Below are 20,883 nucleotides of genomic sequence, written 5' to 3'. Positions count from 1 at the left end.
GACGCATCTGAGTACATGTCTGTCTTTCCGCAAGTAATAGGAATCAAGAGAAAAAATTGGAAAGGAGGATGAAGTCTTGGAAGAATCTCACATCATACTTGAAGATTAAACTGAAGAAAAAATTGGGCTAATTCACTATTATTACAGAATAGGACACAGGGCTAACCATTGGGAGTGGATTGTATTCATAGTCTCAAGCAAAATCTCCTCTTCTAGCATTGGCTTTCACATCAATAAAAGGAAGTCGGGGACCTTTCTTTCCCCTTTCTAGAAGGCACACAATTAGAGGCCAAAGAAAAGCTGAGACTCCGGAGGCCCTGATTCCGATCACAGTCCAATCTCCACCACTCCATGTGAACCATGCAGGCACCAAGATGGCGCCTTGACTTCTGAGTCTGCAAAAGCACCACCTCTCCTCCTACACCATGATAGAGGAGGGTTTTTATAACATTAGGCACACATATACACCCTTGATTCCATTTATATTCAGCATCTGATTCACTTTTACAAATACCTCTTTGCTAAACAACAGATCTCAAACTAAAGTAGATTCATTAGGTCAAATGTGGCTGCCTCTCCATGAAAGAGTCGCCTCAAACTTCGCTAAGTAACATGGAACAATTGTTGCAGAGTTGAATAAGCACAGAGTTATAATATGCCCAATTAAAATACCTTTTAGGAAATTTTTGTGAAATGCTAAATACCCAACTTAATTTAAAATTTAATGCAACTATAACAAAAATCCCAAGAGGAATTTTAATTTGTTTATGTCCACAAACCCAATTGTTATGTTTATCTACTGAAAAAACAACAACCCTATAAGAGCCAGGAAGTTCTGTTAATACTTCAAAAGTACTAAGAAAGCATTTATCTTAACAGATATTAAATCTTACGAAAAATCTACATCAATGAAGTCAGTGTTATATGAGTGTAGAAACAGGCAGACAAATCCTTGGAGAAAATAGAGGCCAGAAACAGACCTGGATATATATGAGAACTGAAACTTAATAAAGGCGACATTTCAAATTAATGGGGACATAAATGCATGGGAACAATATACAAGCCCCCCAGAGACAAAATTTAAAGTGCTTCCTCGTGTTAAACACTAAAGTAATGTAAGTAGATTAATGAGTTATTTGCTAAAACAAAATTATAAAGGCGCTAGTAGAAAAATTAGGGAGGTTATATAATCTACATAATCCTTTCAACCTCAAAGCCTAAACAGAACATCACGGAACAGATTTGCCCCATGACGCAAAACTTCCTTAACACGCAGAGAAAAGGCAAATGACAAATTAGGAAAAATCTTTATCATAATTATTTAGATATGTTCTTATCCTCAATAGCTAATAGGCTGTTATAAATCAATTAGAAAACAGAAAAACATCCCAATGAGGAAAATGGGCAAAGGATCGGAAAAGCAAAGTCACAAACATAAGTGAGACATGAGTGAAAATGACCAAAAAGACTTTCATAGGCCTAAAACATGTTCAAACTGATTAGTAATCGAATGCAAATTAAAACAGTAATGAGAGGTTACTTTCCACTTTACCAAACTGCCAAAGATTAAGGAGAAAGGAACAGGGCAGGGAAACAGATACTCTTCCTTTACTAAGGGGAGGTTTCATCTCTCTGGGGGGACTTTGGCAATGTGTATTTAAAATCAAAGTATTTTAAAATGTGCCCATTGTTTAACCCAGCAATTTAATTTTGAGAAGTTAATCCCAAGGAGATAATCATAAATTTGCAAAAAAAAAAAAAAAAAAAAAAAAAAAAAAAAAAAAATTGATCCAAGGGCATTTTTATAATTGGGAAAAATTGGGAAATAATGGAAATGACCAAGCAACGGGGTAAACTATATTAAGTCTATAAAATAGAATGCTATGCAAATATTAAAGCTAATGTTGGAGAAGAATATTTGCTGACATGGAAAGATATGCCTCCTCAGATGAATAGGACAAATTACATCATAACATATACATCAAACCCAATTCCTTTTTTTTAATGATTAACTTTTTTTTAGTTTGAGAGAGAGGGAGCATGTGAGCAGGGGAGAGGAGCACAGGGAGAGAGAGAGAGAGAATCTTTTAATTTTTTTTTAACGTTTGTTTATTTTTGATACGGAGACAGAGTGTGAGCCAGGGAAGGGCAGAGAGAGAGGGAGACAGAATCTGAAGCAGGTTCCAGGTTCCAAGCTCTGAGCTGTCAGCACAGAGCCCAACACCGGGCTCGAATTGATGAACCGTGAGATCATGACCTGAGCAGAAGTTGGACGCTTAACCAACTGAGCCACCCAGGAGCCCCGAGAGAGAGAGAGAGAGAGAGAGAGAGAGAGAGAGAGAGAGAAGGGGAGGGAGAGAGAGAATCTTAAGCAGGCTCCACGCTTAACACGGAGCTCAATCCCATGACCCTGGGTTCATGACCTGACAAATCAAGACCCTAACAAATCAAGAGTCAGGCCTTCAACCATCTGAGCAACCCGGGGGCCCCAACCCAATTTTATTTTCTAAGAACACATACAAAGCAAAAATTTAGAAGGATGTGATATACATCAAAACTTTTAACAATGTTATCTCTGGCCGATGGATTATGAATGTTCTTAAATTTATTCTTTTAACTTCTCCATATTTTCAAAATCTTCTATGATGAACATGCATTAATTTTGATGTAGCAGAAACCAATAAAAGCTGTTAAAAGAAACAAATGGAAAATCTCCTTTTTTTTTTTTTTTTTGGTTAAAAATTACATAATCCTTAGCACTTTGGTTAACTTTGGCTAAAAATTATATAGCTTTCCTGGCTGTTAATGCCCCTCTTTGATTTAAGGCTTTACTACCTGTAAACAAGGTTGCCTGTTAACCTTTCTGCTACAAAAAAGCAGACACTGATAAATTTTCAAAATCCCGGGAAAAGCTTATTGATTATAGTGAACTTCGCAAGGCAAACATCACTCCTTCTGTTTGTTCTCCATTCTCAGGACCCAGGTCTGCATCACTGACAGATTTTATGGAGCCTAGCTTCCAATCTGTGACTTTGATAATTTTGCCACTTTTCTTTTACTCCCTCTTTCATTGATCCCCTGGCAGAATTCCATTTGTTGTGCATCAGAGAAGACACTGCAATTTTCAAAATGTATCTATCCATGACTAGAAGGTTATCCTTTAAAAGCTAACGGCGGCTGTCCCTGCACGGAAATAAAGCGTGTTCCTTTTTACATATACTTGCTTTTCAAATTGTGTATAAATGAGAATGTTACTATTGTAACAGGGTTTCTTTTCCTTCCCGAGTAAAAGACAATAGAAATATGTCAAAATGTTAACAAGGTTGTTTTTTATGGTGGGAGTACGCTTTCTTTTTGAAACTACTTCCATATGTTCTAAATTTCCTATAATAATCATTTAATACTCTACCATAGAAAATGTCTTGATATCTGTTGTTGAAAACATAAAAATATTGAGCCCCAGGGCCCAGGCTAAAACTATGTAAATGAAGTAGGAGTCCCTGAGCACGGGTTGGATTTCTGCCCGTATAGATTCTGCCCCAATCTTTGGAATTGCTCGATGGCTACCCTGCTTTGGAAGAAGTGGTCCCACAAGCGTCGCAAGCCTGTTGAGTAGACCGTCTTTGGGGACACCAGCGGGCGCCATTTTAGGAAAGCTGATCACATCCACTTGCAACTGAGAATTTCTCTGGACAACTCTCTCTCTATGGATAGAGGCCAAAGTAAAGGCAAGTCCGTCTGGCCCCCAAATCTCTGTGAACATGGGGAGTTAAGGAAAAACCACTTTTCTTCTTACAAGGATTGATTGGCCTGCATAGGCCCAGCTGGAACTCACCGGGCACATATCCTCCTTTGCATCGAGCCATTGCATTTGTTGGCGCTAAGGGGTCTGTCGGCATTTCATTATAACCCCCTATTGTCAGGGGTTTAGAATTCAGCCATAAAAACCTGCACTGAGCTGGAACTTGGCACACATGCTACCGCCAGGAAGTGAAGTTTGTATGTGAAATTGAAAAAACATCTGTCCGGCCATTTTTGAAGCAGTGTGAGAGCGAAAGCAGTGAAGACGCCGGTTTTTGATACTCTGCGATGGACATCATGCAAATCAACTTGACTGAGAGGCTTGGCTTTTTATTTATTTATTTATTTTCTTAACATCTCTGGCAAGTGATTGCTCCGGGGCAGGGCCCGGCTGCATCAGCATCGCTTAAAAAAGAAAACGAAAAATCACAGACTGGTGTTTTCAGACACAAGCAACTGAATTGACAAAATGGTTTCCCCTGGGCTGTTTTTTATATTTCCCAGAGAAGTTAAGACTTAGCTGGCTAGAAATACAGGTCAGATGCTATTGTAATGAACTCCATGGGGTATTCAGTATTTTTGCAGTAGGGGATTTTATTGTAATGAATGCACTGCTTGGAATCCATTCTCGGTTTGCAACTGCTTCGGACCCTCCTTCAGAAAATAACGGTGCGAGAGATCACACAGACCCAGGAGGAGCAAGGAGAAGGTTCTCTGTTGTGTGTCCCTACTCCCGTTGGGCGGGGTGCCTCTTTCTGGTCTGTATAAGCCATCTTGTTTTAATGGGTGATTTGAAGAATTGGGTGTTATCATTTTTCTTGTGGCAGTGGGATCGAATGATCAAGAAAGGATAGTGGAAGGAAGTTGTCACTGCTGCAGTGGGAAAGGAAGCTCCCGACCAAATGAATTAGCTAATAAGAAACAAGCAATTACCCAGTGGGCATATTCATTTAGCTGTTCCTCTTTTCTCTCTCTGTCACTCTCTATCTCTATCCCTATCTTTCTCTGTCCCTCTCTGTGTCTCTGTCTCTTTCTGTCCCTCTCTCTCTCTATATATATATGTCTCCCTGCCTCTATCTCTCTCTCTCATCCCTACTCATCCACCCCTGTCTTTCTTTTGGTCTCTCTCCCTCATCACCACACTACATACTATATTATTATATTGACCATTTTTGAGCTACAAAAATGACAATTAATATGGTTCAGCTTTATACATGGATTTTTATTGATAAATGTATGTTGAACATATGAAACTATTTGGGGGAAAAAAGTAATTTCATGCTGTTTGGTCTAATAATGTATTATAAATACAAAAAGTATTTCTTACAGTATTGAATAATTTTAGAACATGGTATTCTGAACCTGGTGACATATTTCTAGTCCTATTTTTATGATTTATTGCCTACAAATCCTTGAGTAAGTCATTTAATATCCCTTGATAACTTAAAGGGAAAATGATAATAATAATCACAATCATAGCCGTGGCATAAATTGCTGTGGGGATCCCACTGGGGTCTATATGTGAACATGCTTTTTAGACTGTAAAGTGGAATGCAGTTGTGAATTACTCTTGTTGTCACCATTATTATGTGACATTCTTTACACAATGGCTCTCTTGCCTTTGTATCGCTTGTAAGGGCTATTGGAGATGTGGTCCCTTCTACACAGTGATGCAGGGGAGATATCTCTCCAAGATCTCAGCAACAGAAAAATCAGGTTTCTTCAGAGCTCCCCCCAACCCCACACCAAGAAATGTGTGGACACAAAACCTTATGACAAGTAATGTTTCTCTCTTTGCTTTCCCATCTTGTAAGCTTCCGAACCAAGTTTATGGCTCTCTTGAATAGACTGAATAGCATCCAGGTTAGTCCTTGGATTCATCTAATTTTCCTATCCATATTTTTAAATTTTATCTCAGTTTCTTATAGTTATTATTTTATACTTTCAAAGCACTCATCTCACTATTAATATCCCCCCGAAATATTTTTGGAAGACGATAAGGTAAAAACAAGTAAAGAACTAAACAAATCAAGAAAGCAATAGTTTGTTTATCTAGACCGCCATGATCTATCCATATTTTTTAATTTTATCTCAGTTTCTGGAGGTCATTATTTTATACTTTCAAAGCATTCATCTCACTATTAATATCCCCCCAAATATTTTTGGAAGAAGATAAGGTAAAAACAAAGAACTAAACAAATCAAGAAAGTGATAGTTTGTTTATCTAGACCGCCATGATCTAATTGATCCAGGCCGTTGGACATGACAGACACAGAACTCATGTCTTTACAGCAGTACGATTTTAGTTGTAGTAGAAGAACCAACCTCTGGTCTCTCTGCTACTTGGTTACTACGTCCTTATCACACTGAGTAGACTGTTGAAGGTAATGATTTGAACAGATAACACAGAAATAACTCATGGGTGTGCGTCCACAGAGAACCACAAGGCTGTGAAAGGCAACCTCCAGATCCTTGGCATGTCACAGCCTGAGCTGTGTGCTGCCCTTGACTTGCCCTTGTCCCTGGCCTGGGGGAACCATTCTGGTGAACAGAGGGCCTGCTGTAGAGCCTTGCAATTGGAGCCAGAATTTCAAGAACATTCCACTCGCTCACACAGACTCTCCATGGAGGCTTCTCCCCTGGCCTGAAGTATCCCCCAGGTAGGTCTGAAGAACACATATTCTCTCAGGTTTCTTAGCCCGCGAAGCAACCCAAAAGAGTTTTCACGACCCCCTAGGACATCTAGCTAGCCCATAATAGGATTAAGAGGTCTGTCTCACAACACCCTCTCATGAGCAGCTAAATTCCATCTCTCGGAAGGTACGTAAGGAGGAGAGGGCCATGTAACAAAGCAACATGGGAGCATGGTGTGATACACAAATCAACCAGACCACAAATTCTGTGTTCAGATGATGGCCTGGCTCTATCCTCGCTGTGTGATCTCGGATAAGTCAACTGCTGTGCGCCTGAACCTCCTCACCCACAACAAGGAGGAAGTTCTTATAAGGATTAAATAAAACATTACATCCCAAAGTGCCTAATTGCGAGTGTGCATAATGGTAGCTGAAATGGAATCTCAATTCCCCTCTCCTGTCCATATGAGCCGCATTGCCCTTTCTTTGCAAAAAAGCAAGTATCTTCCCTCTTTGTCTTTCCTTCAGAAGGCTTTGAGCAACCAAGTGCACCAAAGTCCAACCGACAGCGAAGAGCAGAGGGCAAGAAGGACATTTCCTCGGGAAACTGGGTTCCTCCTCCACGAGTCAGTCAGATGTAGGGATGCAACTCTCCCTCAAAGGGGTGAACAATAAAGCCCAGGGACAGAGAGACAGGAAGAGCCGGACAGAGGGAAGGGGCACTTACTTCCATACGGCGAGCCTGTGGGGGAGCCGTTTAGAAATCCTGGTGACCCAGGGACGCCCAGGTTGGCCATGGGGACGTTGCTGTAGCCGTTCATGCTGTTACTGGAGGTGCTGTAGTTAGACTGCTGGGGGGTGGAGCTGGAAGAGTAGCCCCGCGGAGAGATGCTGCTTGTGTTGCGGATGTACCCTGGACAACAAGGAGAAAGCCCAGGTAAAGGAACCGGCACACGCAGCCAGCACAGGCCAAACATGGCGGCGTGGGCCCACGTGGCCCCCAGATGGCAGAAACCCCCCCGGAGCCACCCTTGGGCAGGGTGGAATGTCTGCACTTTGTCTTCAGCCTTCTATCCTCCTCTCCCTTCCCCATCCTACAACCAGGCCATGTCCCTGACAGCCCCTCCTTCCTCTTGGTCCCCATTTGCAGTCAACATCTCCAGCTCAGACCGAGGAGTAGTGACTAGCGGTTGGGTGCAGTGACAGCTCCCAAATCATCCTTCAGGTCAAGTCCTGTGAGATCTCCAGGGTGTCACTGAGGAAGGCATTCTGGGGTCAAGTTGTGTACCGTAGCTATCCCTTGTCTTTTCGCGTATGTGGGGCCTAGAGAATAAGCAAACCAGTTTACACCCGCTAACCTAGTGTTTCCCAAATTTAACACACCACAGTATCTTTCCCAGGAGCAGTGGGCAAAAGGGATCCTGATAACATCCCAAGGGCCACCAGGACTCTGCAGATCATAGCTTTGGGAACATGAGTTCAAGGTTGTTACCATGCCCTGGGTGGGAGTGGGGAACATCTTCATTTAAAAATTGCTGTTAAATTCATCTAAATGTGCCATTCTTTGGCCAAAGACTTGGAAGCATCCGCCATCGAGTGCAGGGAGATCAGGTCTGTGGGAGGGATGGGAAGGGATGGCAGGGTTCTCATACTTCTGAAACCCCAGTACGGAGACATCACCTAACCTATCCTGAAATAATCCATTTTGGATAACCGTCTCTAAAGCTATGTAAAAAATGACCCAAGTCAGAGAAGGAGGAGGAGGAGGAGAAGGGGGAGAAGAAGAAGAAGAAGAAAAAGAAGAAGAAGAAGAAGAAGAAGAAGAAGGAGGAGGAGGAGGAGAGGAAGAAGAAGAAGGCTATAATATGTCCACACCCACCCTTCTATAAGAAAAACACAGCCTGGGCATGAAAATGAGGCATTGCCTTCCGATGGATGAATGAAATTGGAAACAAAGCTATCCCAAAGTTAGGGATATGGTTAGGAAATTTATTCCTTTTACAACATGATTTGTGATAAACTTAGCACCTTAATAAAATCGACCTCGGTGACAAAAATCTTTACACGATATACTTCAGGTGTAGAAAGCACTGTTAACTAGAAAATGTGCTGCTATGTATTTGTATATGAGATAATACACACATAGAAGTCACCAAATAAAGCCAAGCCACTCACCCCTGGCTCCTAGGAAGAGAGGGCAGTGCATAATAAATAAACGATAATGGCAATGACTCAGCCTCCTTTCACTATTCAAGCTGATGATCCCAAGAGCAGAAGTGCACATTTGAGTCAAAGAGTACCTGTAAGTCTCGTTCCAGGAAGCCGAAACCATTTTAAATAAGTAACAGTCCCTCCTAACCTTAAATATCTTCAATTAAGGGGATTCGACCCGGGACCTAAAAAGCCCCAAATCTAACAAAACATCACCTATCATGTTGAGATAATCCAGTATGTGATTGGGAAGGGGGGGACACGCTTTTCTGATGGTACGTGAATCAAGCTTCACCTCCCTCCACTCACGCAGAACCAACGTTTTAAATGGAGAAGGTGCTCGAAGCCTGCCTCCGGGAAAGGCTGTACCTTGATTATTTCCCTGTGTTGACTCTGAGATGCTGACGCCAAGCTGGCTGCCATACGAATTGATGCCCATCATGCCACCGTGAGCCGGAGAGCTGGAGAGAGCTGGGATCTGGCTGGGATTCCTGGGGACGCTGTACAGGGCTTCCGCGATGTCTGCGGCCCGCTTCAAAATGATGTCCTACAGAATGGCAGGTTGAGGTGAGCGTTTTTATTCAGCGCAAAGACTCAAGCTCAACCGAGTGTAAGAGGTCAGCGTCTAACCTGGTTATTGTGTGGTGTGCCATAGAGGGCCTCCACCAGATCCGCAGCTCTTTTCAACAGCATTTCCTAAGAAAAGGGAAGAAAGGGTAAGGGATGAGCAAAAGTAAACCACCCCCCCCCCACAGTGGCAAACACAAAGGAAAATTATGCATAAAAATCAAAAGTCCAGACATCCTCCCTGAAATATAAATAACTGGCTAAGGGGTCCTGTATAATTGGTGTGACAGGCAGAATTATACCTGTACGTATAAATCCCGCTATAAATATGTATCTACACAGAATCCATCTAGATAAAACGGTTCCATACATGATTGCACTACCAAAACCAAAACGCGACCAGATTCAAGGTGGAGCTGGTTAAAATTAATAAGGTCTGGGAAGTGCCATTAAAAACTTTCAGACCATTCCATTTATAAGATCTGGTACTCTAATTAACCAGAAATTCTTCAAATGATTGACTGGCCTGAGTTTAGCTGCTTGCCAAGGAGTTGTTCGTAATACTGAAATGATCTTGGCAGGGCCTTCTGCAAAATTTTATTCTAATAAAGATGAATTCTTTCAATAATATTTCCCCCTGTTCACTTTAACCAGAGAGAATTCGTAATCAGTAATCCCTTTCGTCTCATTTTGTCTTTTCCACCTCCTGCTTTGAACAGCCTCTTAAATTGCTATTAACCTACTTTCCAGATATCATCTAATTTAATGGTGGGGCTGGGGATTTTTCCAAGAGGAGAAATAAAGGTGTGATGGAGAAGCGAATGTGGTACTTGAATTTTACTCACAGTACAGAGAAGAGAACACGGCATATTATATCGTGTGTACTCAAAATGCGAGTAGAGACGTTAAAGTTTAATAATGTCTCCTTAATTGAATGTCTAATAAATTAATGTGCTTTTCAATACGGAAAGCTAAATAATGGGCCAAGTTCATGACATAATTGTCCATAAGCAAGTTCACTTAAAAGTGATTCATTTCACAGAAATTTTACATGAAGGCATTTTTCACTTCACAAAATACCCACATACGGGGTGGTGCCTCTATGAATACCTGATTGTGGGTTAATGTGCCCTTGCAACTATGGGCACATAAAACACAAAAAAGTGAGGACTTACATTTTTAAGCAATTATACAATTATTTATTTTCATAAAGTTGGCAATGTTTTATAAGCTGGATACTTGTAGTGTATCTGTTTTTGAGGACAAAATTTTCAGATTTCATATTCCCTCAGGTATTAATTTTCTGGATTCATCTAAGTTTGCTGAAATCCTATAATAAGGTTTTCACCTGTCAACTTCCAAAGCATTTTTTTTTTTTACCTTAGCTAATCTCTCTGGGTCCCCAGGATGCCTTGGAATGACTTTCTGCAGTCTTTGGAAACCGTAGTCTATGGTGGGTTCATTTAATGCTGAAAAATAAAAGTCCTCTTATTGAGTATGTTTCGTGGTCATAAAGCAGAACTTCTCAGTAAGTCTTCCACCCGCAAAGAGAAAGGTTCTGGTATTATCTGAGCATCGATACATAATGGATACAATTCGTTAAGGAATTTTTTGCTGTCGACATTGGTTAATTCACATTTGTAAGTTTGGAATTCACGGTAGTTTAGTGTCTTTGCATTCAAACGATATTTCAGAATTTCGGGATTATTACATTTACTTTACCATTCTGCCTTAAGTGCATACAACTTCTCATTCTCCGCTCACTCTCAAATAACCAGAAATATTACACAATCGACCATCTCCCCGTTTTCTACAAAGACAATAAACTACCCTTACATGCTTTTTCTCTTCCCCCCTCTTCCGTTTCCCAAGTATACCTTTATCATCTATTAATTCTCCTAATTATCAGCTTTTCTTATTCTCCTAAATATTTCCATTCATACATATACAAACCTTCTGTGAATTTATTCTCCCAAAGCCCTGTTCTTATGCAATACACTTTCAGAATTTCCCATTACATTTTGCTACACGTACATTCGTATACTGTCAGGCTCCACCATATGCTGAAAGTTCCATAGAATCAGGACACATGCTTTGCTTTGCCACTGTGTTCTCATTGTTGAAGACAGTGCCCGGCACATAGTAGGCATTTGGCATCAGCAATTTGTAAAATGAGTGAGGGACAGAGTGAATGAATGACACATCTCCCCATTTCTATCTACCATGCTAAAGAATTTTTGGAGTGGATTCCCTTACCCTTTCTCCTTCTTCCTGTCTTCTTTGAGTTCTTATAAGTCTGTTGTTTAAATTTTGTAGTTTCAAAATTAATGCATGATCAAAGTAAAGAAAAAAGATGCAAAGAATAAAAAAATAATCACCTGCACTCCCATTAGGCAGCAGTAAACACAGGAGGGTGTACTTCCTTTTTTAATCTTCCTTTTTGCACATATGTTTTATGAATATTTGTTGCTATTATTCTAAATATCAAAGCAACACCTTTGGTTCAAAAGAATTATTCAAAAAATTTAAATGCGGAAATAAAAATACAATCATCCATAATCACCATTTTAGAGATGAGCTGGGTTAGCATTTTTGCTCATATCCCTACAGATCTAAACACGCACGCATACTTAAAATTATTCACACTGTTACATAACCTACTTTTTATCAATTTAGCAACATATCAAACTTTTCCCCAGCTTATTCAATATTCTTTTATAACATTATTTAAAATTCCTGCATATTTTTCCATGTCATGGCCTATAATTTATTTAAATGGCTTCCTAACGTTTGCCATTTAACGTGATCCTTAATTTCTCACTATTATAAAAATCAGAGCCATAATTATCCGCTGTGTATAGTTTTAATGATTTCAATTGGATAATTCCAAGAATTAGAATTACTGGACCAAAACTATGATTTATATTTAAGGCCTTCCACACATCCCGAACTCTTCTCAGAAGACTGTACAAATTTGTATTCCCTCCAGCGGTGCATGTGGTCACTTTAACGTCTATTTCGTCATTCATCAGTGAAACTGAAGAGCTTTTTCTTATGCTTGCTGATCATTTTAATTTTTTTCTTTTATGAACTGCTTATTGATTCTTTCCATGGTCCTTTCAATTGGGGATTAGTCTTTTTCCTTTTTTTTACTTGTAAAAACACTTTATGTATAAATATTTTTAACACTCTGAATGTCCCCATGCTATAATATCATATCCCAGTTTGTCCTCAGGTATTATATGTAAAAAGATCATCCCAATTCCATGATAAGTACGCACGCGCGCGCACACACACACACACACACACACACACACATGCAATACGTGTGGTATTTGCATATACATATACAAACATATATGAATTCTCTTTCTTCTTCTTTTTGCCCAGGTCCACCAATAAAATGTGTACTGCTCATCATCTAGGTAATACGTTTTTTATTTTTTGGTCTGTATTTCACTTTTTATCATTTTTCTTGTCAATACGATTACTCCCTCATCACATTTTCTAGGAGTTTTACTAGTGCCTAGAAACACTTTTGGTTTTTATGTGTCTGTGCAGGCAGCGTGCAGGGAGTGGGTGGTCGTATATGGCCTAGTCATTAAGAGATTCCGCTTTAGAGTCAAATGGATCTTGGGTTTGAATTTCAGCTCCACCATTAATTTCTCTAAGCCTCTGTTTAAAATCCATCTCATGGGTTTGCTGTCAAAATTAAAGAAAACCATTTATATAATGTCCCAGCTCAGTTCTTGGCCCAGAAAAGTTCTTAACCAAGGGCAGCTATCTGTTATTTTGTAACCAAACCCCTGACAGATGTCATTAATGTTTTCTGTTCATTCTTAGGACCATCCATTCATGGCATCAACATATGAGGATCATTTTGTCTGTATATTAATTCCAACTAGTTCTCTTAATCTCATTCTCATGTTAGCTAAAATGTCCCAAATGGTCTAAAAATGAGGATGATTGTGGAAATTCTTGCTTGTTTTTATCCGAATGGGAATGACATTGACATTTCACCATCAAATTATTATGTTTCAATAAGGGTTTTTTTATCAGGACTTTTTAGAATTCGAGGAAATTATAATCATGAATTTTCTCATTTGACAAGTATATATTATATTTGATAAGAGATTTCCCAATTTGTCACAATTAAGTGTTTCGTCACGGATATGGTATATTTCTGAATACAGTTTGTTAATATTTTCCTAAGATTCCTGCTGTGAGGATTAAATCATTTAACTATTGAGAATAGTGCCTAGCACATACTAATCATTCAACAAATATTAGTTACTATTACCGTTGCTGGGGGTTTATGTATCCATATTAATAATTGGGATTGTGTGCTTGGTATTGTCCAGCTTCTGGTTGATTTGTGTTTTATACGAGCTTTGAAAAATAAATTGAGAAGCTCTCTGTATTTCATCCTATGCTTTGTAAAATTTATACGACATGGATATTCTCTCTTGACTAAAAGTCTGGAAGAACCCTGTGAGATTTCTCTCATTAAAGTCACCAATAACATTTTAACCAAACCAAGAGGAACTTTGCCATTCTTCTTTTTTTATATATATATTCTTTGAGAGAGAGAGACAGAGAGAGCACATAGGGAGAGAGGCAAAGGGAAAGGGAGAGAGAGAGAATCCCAAGCAGTCTCCACACCCAGCGCTGACTGGGTGAGTTCTCCACATGGGATTCTATCCCACGATCCTGGGATCATGACCTGAGCCAAAATCAAGAGTTGGGCACTCAACTGACTGAGCCACCCAGGCACCCCGGAACTTTTCTACTCATATGATAAAGACGAGTTAGCATTTGACACTGGAAATACTCTCCCCTTGGAAATTCTTCCACCCATCGCCTTTCCTGAAAGTGCACTGCCTGTTTCACTCTACCTCCTTAGTCACGCCATCTCAGGCCACTTTGAGGACTGCTCTTCCTCCATCTTGTAAATGCTATTGCTCCCCATGACTGTTGCCAAGCCAGTCTTCTGTTTGGCTATACATTCTCCCTCAACCACCTCATCAGTGCCCCCATGATTTCCGTGTCAAGCTACATGCTGACTGTCACAAACCTTTGTCTCTAGTCAAGAGAGCTTGCCTAAGATTCTGCCTTATCACTCCAAGTATTGGCTGGAAATTTCCACGGGATAGCCCATAGACTCCTCCCACTTAAGATACCCCAAGCCGATGTGGCTTTCTGTGAATTGTCATGTCCATTAGGTTGCCAATCAGAAACCTTAGATTCGTTCTTTATTTCTCAATATCATTTGTATTCTTCTAGACAATTCATGCATTTCATCACGATGTTAAATGTTTTAGCACAGATTCTACACAGTATATTTAGAATTTCTAAGCATGGGGCTTAGTCCCACACCGTGAGATCATGACCATGAGGTCATGACCTGAGCCAAAATCAAGAGTCAGCATTTAACCGACTTGATCCACCCAGGTGCCCCATGAATAGTCATATTTCTAATTCTGTCTTCCTTTTGTTCCAAAGAAAATATCTGAGACGCTTGGCTGTTAGTTAATTATTTATTCCAGCTAATTGCATTGGATTCTAAAAGGTAGCCTGCAGAATATCTGTCTTTTGGAATTTAAGTTTTTTCTGAATTAATACACATTAGTTTTGTCTGTGTTCCATGGGTAATGCTTCAAGTATATTATTTAATATATCTTTTTGATCATATTATTTAACATATTCTATATATAATTGCTACTATAAATTTGTCCTTCCACATTCTCCATGTATTTCTGATGGTTTTTTAATGGCTATATTTCTCTCTAGTAATGAGAAAGATACACATCCTATTTTAACTTAAAACAGTGCTTTTAGGGGCACCTGGGTGCCTCAGTCGGTTAAGCGTCCGACTTCAGCTCAGGTCACGATCTTGCGGTTCGTGAGTCCGAACCCAGCGTCGGGCTCTGTGCTGACAGCTCAGAGCCTGGTGCCTGTTTTGGGTTCTGTGTCTCCCTCTCTCTCTCTCAAAAATAAATAAATATTTAAAAAAAAATTTTAAAAACAGTGCTTTTAGGTTTCTCTGAAAATCTTTTTTTTTTTAACTATTTGAGTCCGGTAAGCCCCTCCACACGGAAGGAATTTGGTCCACCCTTAATTTCTCTACCTCATACTTTCTACTTTTACATTTTGATTGTTCGGTTGTCATCTTCAGCTAATATTACTATCGTTAGACTTTCTATGATCCGTCTCTTTTAGACTAATTCTCACACTGACATTAGGCTTTGTCATTACATTGACAGTAATTGAAATACTCTAACTGCTTTCTCTCTTGTGATACCATAACTTTTCCATCCTTACGTTTTTCACTGGTTCAATTCCCCAGCAGTCAGGTTACATCAGTAAGAAGAGCTGAATTCTATCCAAGCCCCTGCAATGAGACAATATCTTTTTGTCTCCCTCATATGTAAATGACAACTTCTCTGGATGTAGCACTGCGAGGTACCCTGGTCTCCATTCAAGATCAAGTTTCTGCTTGTGTTGCTTGTTCTTACCCTTTGGGTAGGGGGTCAGAGGAGGCCTGGAGGGGAATGATGGGGGCAGCTTTCTACACATCCTCCAACATAACCCTGTTTGCACACACCAGCACACAATTTCTGGCATATTGATGACACCAAACTGGCTTCAAACACGAAGACTAGATTTCCCTTATTTTTGTTGTTGTTGTTGTTGTTGTTGTCGTCGTCTTCTTGAAAATATCCTCTGATATTTTCTGGGGCTGAGGGCAGATTAAACACTTGGACTCACATTACCATTTTATCCAGAACCACATGTGAGAAAACCTGTGTGTATAATTAGAATCCTTCCATAAACCTTTTTTTTTTTCCCACTTAGCATTAAAACGTCAGCAGTTTCTGAATCCTTTTTCTTTAATAACAGTATTTTTAGTGGCTATAATATTCAATAATGAAAATCGTTATTGCTGCCGTTAGAATTAACCAAAGGCTTGCTGTATTACAGGCCTTTTACATACGTTAGCTCGTTTAATCCCCATTACAGCCCCACGATATGGGTTTTATCCCCATTTCGAATGTGGTTCCAGGCAGTAAAGGGGGAATTTGTGTCCTGTCTTCTCTAACTCCTAGGCCTGTGCCCTGAACCTTAGAGATGTTGTCTCAAGCCTTATCCAGATTCGCCAACGGCCACCTGGGTCAAAGGCTACCCCTCTGCACTGAGCTACTGGGCTGAGCTGGTAAAGAGCAGAGAGTGTTGGCAAGTGGCCATGCCATCTTCTGCTTCCACCCACTCTTTGCACCCGCCCTTCTGCCTTCCCGCGCTTCCTCTCTAGCTTCTGGCAAAGGGCTGCAGATCTCCAAAGCGAAGCCTCGCCAGGTTGCCTGACTTCGCAGTCCCTGAGTGTGGGAGAAGGCCCCATTTGGTATCAATCAGCAAACACAAACAGCTGCCCAGAGCTGCAGGGAGAACAGACCTAGTGACAAAATGCTCTAAATCAATCATTGCCTTGTCTGTTTTCAAACAGGCACCATTTCGTTACCCGAGGTACTGATTTTCTTATGTGGAGAAAATGGAAGTTATAGAAATTAGTATGCTCACAATGTGTTTACTAGAAAGTAAGGGAAGATCCCCTAAGGTAGAAAATCTAGCCCCTCCGAGGGCCTCCCCCTCCTGTCTCCACTACTGTCCTTGTCCTTTCTAGCCATTTGCATGGCTACTCCCCCCCCGCCCCCACCGACAGGTTCTCACTCCCCCTCACTACAGCTCCAGGGGTCCCCCCATGACCACCACTAATCCCCGTATCCCTTGTGCTTCCTGCCACTTGCAGAGGAATTCTCTACGGCTGGGCTTCAATCAGTACACAGAAGTGGGATGTAGATGGAAGTTTCTCTTGCACAGAATTGATCGCACATTTGTACCCACTGTTCTTCCCGTTGGATGGGAAACCACCAGGTCCCAAGGGTAATGTCTGCTTTATCTTGCCTGCCCTCCTCTCCTCACTCCCCACCCAAATCAGAAATAGCAGACTATCTTGGCCACACCGGGTCAGCGATGCATGTTTTAAACTGAGAAGTTGATCAGGCATCCTCATCTATTTCTGATGTTGAGTGTTTTTTGGCAGGCCCCTGCCAGACTTCACAGCAAACTGTGGGAGGGGTTCTGTTCTCATCTGTGTATCCCAGATGAGAAGACAATGGTAAAATACACTGTCGCCTATACGGACAGGAAAAAAAAATCACACGCATGCACACGCGCGCGCATGCACACACACGACTTCGTTTAATCAAGGGCACGTCTGAAGCACAAATCATGAGCGGTGCTTAGTCAACGCCAAGCCAAAAGAAGAAAAGTCGGTCAATGCCTCCAGTTTTCGGCCATCAGAACATCCAGGTTGAACTGGACAACCTTTACTTTGGTCCCAAACTGACTTCCCAACTGACCAGCTGGTTTTGCATCCTGTCGGTTCGGCCTCATGTTGAATCCCGGCTTCCCTCCTCCCCATCTCCCTGGGTGTTCTCTGACATTTCAGGCCTCGGCGTGAGCCAAGCAAACCTCAATTAGCTAATGAGGTGCCCAAGATCAGCACCAAGACTGCCTCCGAGGGCCAACCAGATCATTAACCACCATCATCCGTGTGAATTTCCAACCTCTCCTACCACATGGAGTGGGGGGGGGGGGGGGGGGGGCTGTGAAACGCTGCCGGCCCCTTGGCCGACAGGGACACAGAGAAGTGCTGGCGGGGCAAAAACAGAGTAAATTAAAAATACACTTCGATCTATAGGCTCTATTTATCTATGTCTTTCTTTAGTAACATCACATTAAGGTAAAAGGTCATATCCCCGCTGAAATATAATTTATATTTACCTTTTATTAAATAATTATGGCATGGCATGAAGTTAAATATTACAGAAGCTAATCAAGGGGGAATTCAATAGAGAAAACTCAGACATGAGAATTTCGTCTTTGCTATACATAGAATGTCTTAATCCTCCACTGGGAGTCATTCGGGTTTGCTTAAGGAGTTTAATAATACACATTTCAACTGCCACAGAATCTAAATCCCATTTGGATCAGCCTTGGAAAAACTTTCATCAATACCTTGAGATTTCATAATATTTCTCCCGAGAGCCTGGATCTTATGTGTCATTTCTCATTTTGATTGCGGGTATAATATATGAGGTTTCTTACATATCTTGGATCCGGCAAATAGATATAAACTATAAGCAGTGTGTAAAGGTTTTATTTTATAAGTAAATAGTATTTAACTAAAAATATCTACTGGGAACCACTCATTAGAAAAAAAGCTGGCTGGTGTTCAATATTAATTTTCCCCAGAGGTTGGTGAGATGTATAAATTCTATATGATTATTGCTTTCCTTAAAGGGAGGCACAGAAACCAGATAATGCCTACCCTCTACTTCTGTTTCCAAAAAAAATATAGGGGACACTGGCTAACATGGAATGGGGAGTCTTTGTGACAGTTCTGGTCAACCCTCAACAAAGACAGCATTGACATTGCAGGCAGGAGGTCATTTATGCCCTTGGCCGACAGGAGTACTCATCACAAAAATGGCGGCTTCAAAGGCTGATCAAATTCCTTTGCAGAAATTTGAGAAGAGACAAATCAGATGATGTGGTGAGGGAAGATCCGAGTGCTCAATTGGGCTGTCACTCTAGGATGTTGGCCTGGGTTTCAGCTTTCCTCACTGGTAAGTCTTCAGCTGGAGCCTACGATCATCATGGAGTGTATGGATGGCCATCAAGAGGCCAATAAAATTCTAAAAGTCTGAGCCTAGCTGTATGTTTGCACATATGTGCATTTATCGGCAACAAAGGATCTTCACTTTTATTAGATATGCATAGAGCCCATGGTCCACTGAGGGGTCTAGACCACATAAATAGAGGATCTCTCTAGTCCTAACTTGAAATCTTATCCTTCTCCAATAATAAAGAAAACAATGGAAAAGAATCAAATCTCTGCAATGTGACTGCCAGACAAACACCAAATCAGAAGATGGACTTTGATACGCAAGCGAAGGGGAAAAACTGTATCACGAATACCTCTCTATGTGGCTCTGGTCAAAGTCCTGTTGACAGGACAGGAAGGTGGAGAACAACTCAGCATGGGGAAGAATTCAGATGTACAGAGACCAGCTCTTGCCTTCATGTTACCTCTAGGACTTCTCCATTCTGCTTTTCCCTCAGTGTCCATCTCTTCAAAGAGCCTTGAGCCTCCATATTGATTCCTGTGGGGTCTGCCTTCTTTGTGCTTTGATTTTAGTTTCTCTCTCTCTCTCTCTTTCTCTTTCTCTCTCTCCTCACCTTCCCAATGTCCTTGTCCAATCATCTACCTTCTGCCCCACTGCTCATGTGTCCAACATGCAAAGCCTACGTTCATTTCTTTTAAGGCCTATGTTCAATTAGCATCTTAATGCTCCCAAATTAAATTTTTTCAGAGCATTGGATAGCCAATGGAGGTAAAATTGGTCTGGCCTGGGATCTGCTTTATTCGCCCACCCATGACCAACCATACACCATCTTCAAGGCCAGGTGGACTTTGGTTTCTCTCTCTGCAAAGACACAAGCTTGGGCTAAATGGCCTCTAAGATCCCTTGTAGGCCCTTGCATATGATCCGAAGGCTATTATTTATCTGGTGCAGTGAAATGCTTCTTTGAGAAGCGGAGACGGGTGGGGCTGAAGCCATAGGCTGTTGAATTACATCGTCGTTAACCTTTGCTACATTGAAATCTTTCCCCACATCCGCTTGTTTCAATGTAGCAAAAGTTCGGTGTCACCAATTAAAAAAAGGGACAAAGATAATATAAGAACACATTATTAAGAGGCGGTACCCACCTTCGTGGATACAGGAACAAGAACACGAGGTGAGAACCAGCAGTGCATAAGTGAAAGATTAGACTGAAGCCTTTGATATTTAATTTTAAATGAAATATTAATTTAATATTTAATTATGCTTTGGTTTCAAGAAAAACTGCAGCAGGAAGACAGATTGTTTGAAGAAGGGAGTAATATACACGGTTAAGGAGACAACTGTAAAAATTAAAGATAAATTTCAAGGGTAAATCTAAATGCCACAATGGAGCAGTTATGAATATGATCACGCTCTCTGTAATGTGTATTTAGAATATTATAGCCGAGAGCACCAGGCCATTAAGGGGCTGAGATGTCTCCAGTGAAACAACAGCCCCCTATTCTGGGGCTTCCAATGGAGACATCATTCTTCAGACTCAGCCGAATGACGGATCCGAATTTTACAAGAGGTGGGGGCAGAGGCGACCTCAGTACAACTGCAGGCTACCAGGAGGGCTATTGATTCAACCTGTTTCCAGGGTGAACAGGGAACAATTGTACTCGGGCCAGTTTTTGATGTCTGAACTGGGTATTTTTAACTAAAAATCAGATTCATTTCTTAAATGGGAATTTTTTTTCAGGGTACCGCTCTAAGAAAAAGAAAGAACGAAACGTGAATTGCAATGAGCTATTCACATTTGCAATCCCACTTGCACATCTGTGAGGTGCAGCTTTATGAAAAGAGGACCCCACCCCCTACACCAAGCCTCGGGTATGATGGAAAGATTTGTGGAAAAATCCAGGTCTTCCATTTCTTCTCCCAACTGCTGCCTGTTCTTGGCCATTTTCTTGTTAACGCTTTGTCTTGTTAACACATGGAATCAG

General features: G+C 40.9%; 1 protein-coding gene across 1 annotated transcript in view; it reads right to left on the bottom strand.

Moving 5' to 3' along the window:
• The window catches only part of EBF2 (EBF transcription factor 2), a 193,878-nt gene that overhangs the window by 6,643 nt on the left and 166,352 nt on the right, over positions 1-20,883 (bottom strand). Inside the window, exons 11-14 of the mRNA XM_027077364.2 lie at positions 10,593-10,681; positions 9,276-9,341; positions 9,015-9,192; positions 7,162-7,347 (exon numbers count right to left, since the gene is read on the bottom strand). Of these exons, the coding sequence (XP_026933165.1) occupies positions 7,162-7,347; positions 9,015-9,192; positions 9,276-9,341; positions 10,593-10,681 (519 nt within the window). The remainder of the gene's footprint in view (positions 1-7,161; positions 7,348-9,014; positions 9,193-9,275; positions 9,342-10,592; positions 10,682-20,883) is intronic.

This window comes from Acinonyx jubatus, chromosome B1 (assembly GCF_027475565.1).
Source record: "Acinonyx jubatus isolate Ajub_Pintada_27869175 chromosome B1, VMU_Ajub_asm_v1.0, whole genome shotgun sequence".
NCBI lineage: Eukaryota > Metazoa > Chordata > Mammalia > Carnivora > Felidae > Acinonyx > Acinonyx jubatus.
Note: the sequence above shows the minus strand (reverse complement) of the source record. Positions and strands in the feature narration are given on the sequence as shown.